The 10,158-nt window shown below is 33.0% G+C and overlaps 1 protein-coding gene across 2 annotated transcripts; it reads right to left on the bottom strand.

Moving 5' to 3' along the window:
- Positions 1 to 5,490: 5,490 nt before the first annotated feature.
- On the bottom strand, positions 5,491 to 9,212 carry LOC139852701 (uncharacterized). 2 transcript variants are annotated; one of them, XM_071842029.1, is made up of 9 exons: positions 8,765 to 9,212; positions 7,914 to 7,950; positions 7,722 to 7,800; positions 7,573 to 7,618; positions 7,390 to 7,488; positions 6,817 to 6,885; positions 6,371 to 6,719; positions 6,077 to 6,231; positions 5,491 to 5,969 (listed from the first exon to the last, which is right to left on the bottom strand). In XM_071842029.1, the coding sequence occupies exons 1-9, from the start codon at positions 9,137 to 9,139 to the stop codon at positions 5,613 to 5,615; spliced, it is 1,566 nt and encodes a 521-aa protein (XP_071698130.1). In that variant the 5' UTR covers positions 9,140 to 9,212; the 3' UTR covers positions 5,491 to 5,612. The 2 variants fall into 2 exon arrangements, with proteins under 2 accessions (XP_071698130.1, XP_071698131.1); XM_071842030.1 differs by having other exon boundaries at positions 5,799 to 5,965.
- Between the last annotated feature and the right edge of the window lie 946 nt (positions 9,213 to 10,158).

Genomic DNA, 10,158 nt, shown 5'->3' with positions numbered 1-10,158 from the left:
CATTACACGTCAATATTCATTAAAGCAACAAAATCCTTCAACATCATTATATGTAATAACTAAAAGTTTTATTACACATCAATTTCATTCATCAAAACAATTAAATTCTTCAACACCATTAATTTGCTCTGGGTAGAATTCGTGCAATGCGGATACAGGTAATATAACCGATTTAACTTCCATGATGAGAATAAAGTTGAATTAATAATCGATGATAGCAAAAACGCAAACGTTTTTCCATGCAAACGTACTTTAAATTGCATGCATTAACTAACAGGGGGCTGGAGTAGGACCTTCTTTCACCGACTGATCTCCACTATTAGTTTTCGCGGGTTGGGGGTAGTGTTGAGTAGGAACAACCATCACCTTTTTCCCCGATTTTCACCGTCTCTTTCTTTTCCCCCGTTTCTTTGTCATTTTCAACCCCTCTTTCACATTGTACCAATACTCCAATCTGTGACCGAAAAGATTTCGCAAGAACCTGATTAGATGTATCACACTTGACTAATCCTACGTCCTACTCGATCCATCTATCGATTCGATTTCATTAATCAACTCGGACCGAGATACCCAACAACCTTCACTACTACTACAATCACCACTAGCTGAAATTATGCTCATATAATCGCTCTTGTTGATATCCCCAACTAATACATTGATAACAGCGATAAAGAAATATATCATTTTTTAAGGACTTCAAAGCCACGGAGATTCTATCAACCACGGAAGGAGCTTACGATCATCAATACCAATATCCGATCTACAATTTCAAAAATTAAACAATAATATTATCTGCTCTTTGGATTCACCAATTTTACTATAACATCATAGATCTTCGGTAAACGTTCCATTCAAGATTTGTTTCATCTTGATGACTCTGATTTCACCATGGTTCTTACATTCATCCTTAACTTTGTAGCGCCCATTTGTAAAAATATTTTGCAATATCCTTTAAAGATCATAGTGGTCGCGAGCTGACACGCGATAACATAATATTCTAAAAATTTGAAAAACTTCTAAACCAAAGAAATAAAATTTTTAACAATGTACCTCTTGTGATACTCGTTAGTGGTTCGCAACGGGTCATTCCTCCGATTTTTAAGCGATCATCCACTAGGAATATGTTGAAAGGATTTAGATTCATATTTGCTTGTTCTTTGTTATGGATAAAATTGTGTCCTCTTATCATATCTTCCATTATATCTTGCCAGCCTAAAGAATAGCAAGATTCATTCGTCACGTTATCAATCAGATCAACAAACAACATGTTGATGTATTGTACGTTCAGAGTGGATATACAACATGCCACTTTTTCTCTTCATCTGATAATTTAACCTTACGGACGGAAAAATATACAAGCAACCTTATCCACCCTCAAGCTATGGTGTACTTCTCTAAATTTCTGCCTACCAATTCGTCTCACGGCTACCATGTTTTCTTGGACCAACCCTTCATAGACTTCCCTTTTTTTTTTACGTCCAATAGATAATCTTTTTTCATCATTTACACTCATGTTATCAAATGTAGAGCGAAAAGCCACCTCACTCTCACTCACACTCTTGCGAATTTCGTCCCTAAGAACAATCTACACAATTTAACCCAAAATGCATAAACCCTAATTTCCATAATCATGAACAATTAGCAAGTAAACATAGAAGAAAGTAATGGATTAACAAATGAAGAACATTTATTCAGCATATAATCGTTTAAGGAACAAAAATAAACACTCCTACACCTTAGAACTTGTAAAAACCGAATTAAGCGAATGTATCATGCAAGTTGTAGAACAAACAAGACTAATAACAATTATTAAGCATATGACGGAAATTATGTACCTTGTGCCTCTTAGACATGTTTGATTAGGAGAAAAGAAGCTGATTTGAATGCTGTACGTGAGTTCTTGTTTATTATGCGTGTGTTTCGGCCTCAAGTTAATCGAGTAAACAGATAGATGGGATCGGTGTGCTTTTCAATTTAGGGTAAACTGCCCTATTTATTGCCTTTTGCAATCCTATCCACAAAACACAGGTGGTGTGTTGATTTGCAGATTTCTAAAGATGCTGGGCTTATTAGCCCAAACGCTACTTAACTGGATGCAAAAGAGTACGGGTTTGAACTGTGGGGAGTGGGCTCAACAAGCAACCCAATTGATTCCATTGCGCATGGTAATAACAAGATACAGTAATACATGGCCTGTGCGTCGTTGCCGGAAATGATTTTAGTCAATACCTTAAAGTTTTAAACACTGTATCAATAATTTATAACTACAGTACGCAAATCATCGATTTGTAAACCTTTTATTGAAAACGAAAACAAAAAGTTTCAAGTATCCCAAAGAATAAAAAGTTAGTAATTAATTTCAATAATAAATGTGTTTGATCTTTCATAAGAAAATATTTTTCTTTAAAACCCATTTTGACTACTTTACCTTAAACATAATAAGATATCGAACTATTTGGTTTCCATATAAATATGTTATACATACATAGTGAACTTAGACCACTCCCAACCATGACATACTTCTCTAGAAAGACTTAACACCACATCAGCGTCACGTCAACATTTCTTTATAAAGACTAAAATGACCGAATGCTCCCAACCATAACATACTTCTTTAAAAAGACTGGACCCACTAAATTATATATTACGTAGTATAACATTATCAATTATTAAATGATAATAATAAAATAATAAAATAATAAAATAGAACAAATAATGATAGTACATCGAGTTAATCACTAAAAAGGGTCTCACTTTTTAAAATCTCATCTGTCCTTTACCTTCTCAATAAGGACTAAATGGGATTCATCCTTAAAAAAGAAGCAAAAAGACACTTGAACACCTATGGTGTCTTTTGATACCAAAATATGAAGGACAAAAAAGAACCACCGTTGGCTCTGGTCTTAACCGAACACAAAAATAGTAATCCGGTTTAATCATTAATACATATATATATAAATCAATAATAATTAATTTATATATTATATATATTTTGTTATATGAAAGTCAAAATAAAAATTGAAAGAAGAAATTGGAAACCAAAAAAAAAGGTGGTCAAACGACCAAAAAGGAGGAGGCATTTAGTATTAGAGTGTTTCCAATGATTTCGTCTTAGTCCTCCAAGACTAGATGCCACATCAGCACTGTCTTCTCAGGACTAAATCCAGAACTAAACACTCTCAACAATGACATACTTCCTCATAAAATTGGGACCCACTATATTATTTAATTAATACAATGTACAAGTTTAAAATCAAAAAGTACCACAAATATATACACACTCCTCCGTCCACAAATTTTTCGCAGGAGGACTAAAAGAGGGACGAGAATGAGGACTAACCTCTAGACTAACCGCTGTCATTGGTGTCGAGGGGGTCCTCAAGTAAGAACCGTTGGGAGGGCTCTTAGTATTAGAGTGCTCCCAATGGAGGAACTCATCCCTTCTTAGTCTTGGGTGCCACATCAGTGCTTCCTTTCCAGAACTAAACTCAGAACTAAACACTACCAACCATGACATACTCCCTCAAATAAATTTGGACCCACTTATATTAATTAATTAAATAATGTACAACTCATAATACTACAAGTACAATGAATATATACAAACACTCCGTCCTCAAATATTTTACAAAAGCACTAAGAGGAGGACTAACAGGAGGGCGACACCCTGGACTAAAGGTTGGACACGTTGCTGGCATTGGTGTCCTCCTGGACTAGAGGCTGGGCGGAAGGAGGAGTTCCTCAATTGGGAGCAACCTTAGTAGTAATACTCCTTCCGTTCAAAAAAAAAAAACTGTCCACATTTCTATTTTTGTTTGTTCCAAAATTACTGTTCCTTTCTCTAAATAGCCATTAAATATCATTAAAGTTTCAATTATGTCCCTTTTAATTTTGAAAATTCAACTTTAAATATATCAATTAATTTATTAGTTACTCTTTATAACTACATTAAATAAAGGAGAAATTAGACAATTCAAAATTATATCTTAAATCTAACAAAAAGTCAAACAAGACTGTTTTTTTGAGACGGAGGGAGTGGTAATTTGGAGTCCCCTTTTTCTTCCTTCACATGGACGCCCTTTCGACCGCTTCAGGTAGTAGAATCAAATGCCCACCATGTTTTGAAAGGGTTGGTCATGATTTGTGTTGTGTTACATGGGAAATCAGCAAAAAAGATTTGCAAGTTTCTAATTTAGATGGCGGGACGATGGCTAACAAGAAGAACAAGAAAAAGAAGTGTTCTCGAAGACACTTTTCGTAGGAGCAAGACAACTAGCTCAACGTTGGTTATGCTACACCGAATCTTTTCAATAGGTGTCCGGAATCTTCTATAGATTCTATTATATTCCTAAAATGATGACATCATAAATAAGCTTTTTCCTTTATAAAAGAAAATCAAAAAATAAAAAGAAAAAATTTAAGACCATGTTGATGATGTCATAAATAATATTATATTAAATCTAATTACCTTTTAATTTTTATAATAATGATGTCATAATTATATATTAATTTATTTTTAAAAAAATAATACGAAATCTTTTATAAAAGGAAATACTAATCTCTCCTAAATTTTAATTTTAATTTTCAAAAAAAATCTAAAAGACATTTATTATTACTAATAATTATTATTATTAGTAAAAATATAAATACTCAACTTTGAGCGAACTTTATTATTATTATTTACTTTTAACTTTTAATATAATAATTATAATTATAACTATTATATTATTAATATTCAAATATGGATTCTTTTTACGAAATTAATTACGTTACATATGTATTCGAAAATACATGTCTATATATTTGTAAAAACAACAAGTTTCTTAGTTAAACGGGTCATTAAAATAAATGACTTTAGCATTTACATTCACTTAATACCTAAAATATGTCATTAAATTGTTTCGTTTAAATAAACCCGTGATTTCACGAGTCATTTCACTAGTAATATAGTAAGCAACAAACAATCTTTTGGATTGGTAATAATAATTAATTAACAATATCAATATAATACGGAGTAATATAGTAAAGAGTAAAGTAATAATGTACAAAGTGAAGTCAGTACTAGATAAAAACACAACAGTAACTACTAAATAGGTTCAAATTTTGATTTGCAACATATTTCAGGAACCATGATACAATCCTCTCTTGATGATAACTACAAATGTCAATAAACAAGCACGGCCAAATAAGTCTGTTTCCCCCCAAAAATAACAATAACAAAAAAAAAATGTACAAAGCCAAAACAAAACCCAAAGTAAACCCCTCTTTTTTCTCTTCTTATTTCTAATCCACTTTATAATCATTTTCTAATTAATCTGATTAATTACCAGTTCCAATGTTACAAAGATAGTTAAATTATGTTTGATCTATACAGAATCCCTCCTACCCTATAAAAAATACCTGCAACTGCAGAGCTACACTCATCTCTTCACCATAAATACTTTATGCTTTAAATGCGGTACATTGGCAATTCATCACTCACATAACACAATAAAGGTTAGAACTAAGAACTGCAGCGCTAAATCATGCCTGATCCTCATTAAGTTAGAGTGAAACTGCAACCAAAAACAGGCTAGGGTTTGATGATGATGATACCTGCTGATGATGATAATCTAAACTGCTGTTGTATCCATGTAAATGCTATTAAAACCGTTTCTAACATGTTGTGATGACGGACTGGTTCTTATGTCAGGATCCAACGTCTCAACTTTCGTTTGGTTTGTGTCGGGATTTTGAACAGAAAGGGAAGGGGTTTGAGGTTGATTTGAAAGTCTTAAATTTCCAGATGGGAAAAATAATGACGGTGGAGGAGAAGTATCGTTTTCGCCAACGACACCGGGAGCAAACTTCGTTCCGGGAGGTAAAGCTTTTTCGATTTTCTTCGAAGCAACTTTCCAGATAGTTGGTCCAAGATTTGCAGCAAAACGGGCTAGACTTCTAGCATAACCATATTCAGCATGTAAACCTACCTGAATTGAGAGTGAAAAACTTAATAATAATACTATTATATAGGCTACAGACTGAAATACATAAAAAATAAAAAATAATAAAAAAATATAAGAAATTGAGAACGTACCGGTAGCAATTGCTTTTTCTCCCCACCAAAGTTGGACAAGAGAGAAGAGGCGTTAGCATAAGTCGAAGGATGATATTGTTTGTAGGTTTCACGCCTAGTTTCATCTATGATAAGATTTTTATTTCCCCATTTCATGTCAGCTTTCCTAATGCGCTCTGCAGATTATCCCAAGTAGTAAGAACTAAGAAGTGTGAATAGTTTGTACCTTTACTTTATTGATCACACACACACACACACACACACACACAAAAAACAAAAAAAATTAGTGTTGAAGGATTAACAGTTAAAAGAAACCTGGAAACTCTTCGTTCCAATCCGCCAATAATTCAGAGTAATGTTCACCATTGCGTGAACGATGTGAGGCAAGTAAACCATCAGCCTGAAATCTATACAATACCGGTGGTGCTTTCCGTAAGTTATAAGGGGTGGATTCTGTTGTGTTGTTGTCTTCAGGAGTTGCAAGTGTGGCCCCTGAGGTTGACTCAGGACGCACACGGTCAACTGGGGGCCGGCCAGGTGTCTTCTTTTGTTGTTTTCCAGGTGGCCTGCCCCTTCTCACCACTTTCGGTTGTAATTCACCATCTTCACCCTCTTGTCTTAGATTTTCAAAGTCCCTTTTTGCCAATTCTTGTATAGATCTCGCCTGATAAAATGGATAACACAGATTAAGATTTTAGGACTAAAAGGTACAAAGTATTATAATTTATTAGTGTAAATGATGTGAAGCCGTGACCCCCAACCTGGCGGAAGTAGATGGTATCAGACGAATTATATTGCATTGCATTGGAGCAGATTAAATTAACATCAGCCTGTAAACACGAGAAATAAAATTTGTGAAACAACTGTATGATTGAAAAAAAAATAGAAGGAATGCATAAATACAAATTTGTGTGGTGGCCAAACAATATTTGAAGAAATAAGCAGCCCATAATCAACATATAACCTTTCAATCATTATGTAAGTGGCCGATTATACTATACAAGAAAGAAAAAGATGAGATCAATGTTACCAAACCGTATTTAACCTTTCGATATCACACTCATATTATACAGTCATTATAATATAACATCCACATCAACTTCAAAATAAAGTATAATGTATCACAAAGAAAAACGAAATACCCTATTTTAAGGCAAAAGCAAACATAAGTAGACTAAAGGAAACTGTATGATTTCTTTTAGGGGACCCTGAACACTTGGACTAATATCAAACCAGGGCAACAAATAGCCTATTCCTTGAAACTTAGTTGCCACATACACTTCAAAGCCAAATAATACCAATTAACAACCAAAGCATAATTAACCAATACAAACCTCCAATTCTTCCAAATTTGGATATAGTCCCGCGTCAAGTTTGCTCCTAAGAGTACCAAAATCCATAGGCTGCTTAATAATTTCATGGTAATCAGGGAGCTGCATACAAACAAACATCGCCATATCAATAAAAACACTAAAAACAACAACAGATGAAAGTCACAAACTTTTATAGCAAATCACCTCGTTAGGATCAACAGGTTCAGAAAAAACCCCGTGAGTATCCTTCCTACAAGTCAATTAAAGTACCCAAAAAGGGCTATCAGTTCAACACACACGACAAGAAATTAATTGCATTCTTATTCAAAGAAACCAAAAGGAGAGAAACACACTTTTGAAGCCTGTCAAGAATGAACAACACCAACTTTTTGTCTGGCAAAGGCGTTGTGGGTCCGGACTCAAATGGCGACCCTGCACACAATATAAATATAAATGAAACGTGATAACAAAGAGCCCCTGTGTATTAATAATCTTCTCAAGAAATATAACAGAAGGGTTTGATGTTTATGATTAATGATTAATACCATGTTGAGAGTCCATCACTTTCATTGTCTTTTCACCCTACATACATAAACGTATACTCAATCGTTACGACATACAAACACAAACGTGATAACCAAAATACAAAACAAAACATTCATCAAGCACACACAGTAAAAGCATCCTGAAAAAAATATTAGATTAAATATGAAAGACCCATATAGCAAGTACGAGTGAAGTGACAGAATAACAGCAGATAATAACAAAAAAATAAAATAATAATAAGTCTAATTAAAGATAAGACAAATCTGAACTTTTCCCCAAGACATGATGGTGGGTGAATGTTCCTTTAAGTCTGTATATGCACACACACACACTCTTATACACATACCTATACATACATACAGATAAGCATAAACATACATACATTTAAATAATAAGAGTCAGATAAAATAACTACCAACAATAAATCAACAAAGTTAATATAATATTTTGCAAAATCTAAGTCCAAACAGAATCTTTATAAATTTAAAGCCTTTAATTTTACAAAACAGGAAAAGGTAAAATATTTGAATAAATAAATTAATCAACCATGATTGTATCAATTTAGAGGTTTTATAGCTATGCAGATACTAGTTACTAAAACAGAAAGCTGTTAAAGTACCCGGGAAACTCCAAATTAATTTTCAAAGAAAACAATTAAAAATAATTTCTTATTTGAAAAAAAAAAAAAAAAAAAAATCATGATAATTCCTGTGGTCTAAATAATACGAAGTACGCAATTTATATTTATTTATTTTCCCTCGATTTTTCTACTTTTAAAACCCCACACATTCAAAATTACAAAATCATAAAAACACAAACCCTAATTCCAATTCTACAAAATTAAAATTACCTGATGATCAGATCCGGATATAACTTTTAGAATATCAACATCAGCATTGGAATCAGAGCCACACGAAAGCGAATTAACAGACGAAGATCTAACTAAATCAGAAGATAAATTCAATTGCTGTTGATTTTGATCAGATTGAGGCAAACGCACAACTAGTTTGACTTTTTTTTGTTTGCGCTCATCATCATCGTCATCGTAATACTCTTCTTCACCATCCGCGGAATTTGAATTAGGGTTCCGGCGACCGGATCTCTTTTGTTGTAATTTTTGCTGCTCAATTGCACGTTTTTGAAGATCTACTAAAGATGGCCTGCCTTTTTTCTTTTTCTTTGCCACCGTTGCTCCGCCGCTTCCTCCTCCGCCTAATCTACCCATGCTTGTTTTCTCTCTCTTTGTATGTACGTATATGTATATATTTCTATATATCTATGTATCTCTTTTTGCTATTCTTTTTCTGTTTGTTTTGTTTGTATTCTTACTGTATATACTGTTAAATACTGTTACTGTATTTTGTGAAATGTGAATGCTAATTTAATTAGTGTTACATTTTGGTCCTTTAACTATGTCAATATGTATATTTTTACACATTTATATCATCTATAACATTTATCGGATTGGTTATTGTTGTGAAATGTGATGCATCAGCCACATGTTGCAGAGTGAGAGTTTTCGGGCCTTAAATTGTAACTTCTTTGATCAACACCATTTTGTTGCCAGACTATAATTGACTTGGTATCGATACATTATAACATAGCGTGTATGATATAAATACATGGCTTTACGACTAAGTTGGTTATAGTTTTTGCCGAAAATGGTTAATACAAGCGGAGTTAAAGTGATACAGGCTATAATAATTACAAAAGATTGAAGTGCAAAAAATGTAACAAGGTTTGATCTGTCGTTAATTACCTTGTAAACAACGCCCCTTAATCATTCTAGGAACATATTTAACCAAAGTTGCAAACCAATGGATATACGTAGAAAAGGCATAAACACCCTTTCTGAACAGTTATAAACGACGCTCAAATACAAATAAAATGACAGATTGTCCATCAATGATTAGTATTAAGTGGAATTTATAACATTATCACTTTTACGTTTTTATTAATACTAGCGCGTATAAAATGACAATCATCAAATTAGGATGAAGACCATCTTTTAACATAGAAATCTACAAAATATGCATGATTATGTGATTCAAAATATCATTAATAAGTGTTAGTTCTTAATAACCGGATCCAAATCGACTAATGAATTTAATTTGGATTTAATGTGATGACCCGGAAATTTCTGACCAAATTTAAACTTAATCTTTGTATGATTAACATTTCTGATACGATAAGCAAAGTCTGTAAAACTGAATCTCAAAATTTTTGAACTACTTTTATATATTT

This window comes from Rutidosis leptorrhynchoides, chromosome 6, assembly GCF_046630445.1.
Source record: "Rutidosis leptorrhynchoides isolate AG116_Rl617_1_P2 chromosome 6, CSIRO_AGI_Rlap_v1, whole genome shotgun sequence".
Lineage (NCBI taxonomy): Eukaryota > Viridiplantae > Streptophyta > Magnoliopsida > Asterales > Asteraceae > Rutidosis > Rutidosis leptorrhynchoides.
This window is presented reverse-complemented; position numbering and strand designations above follow the sequence as displayed.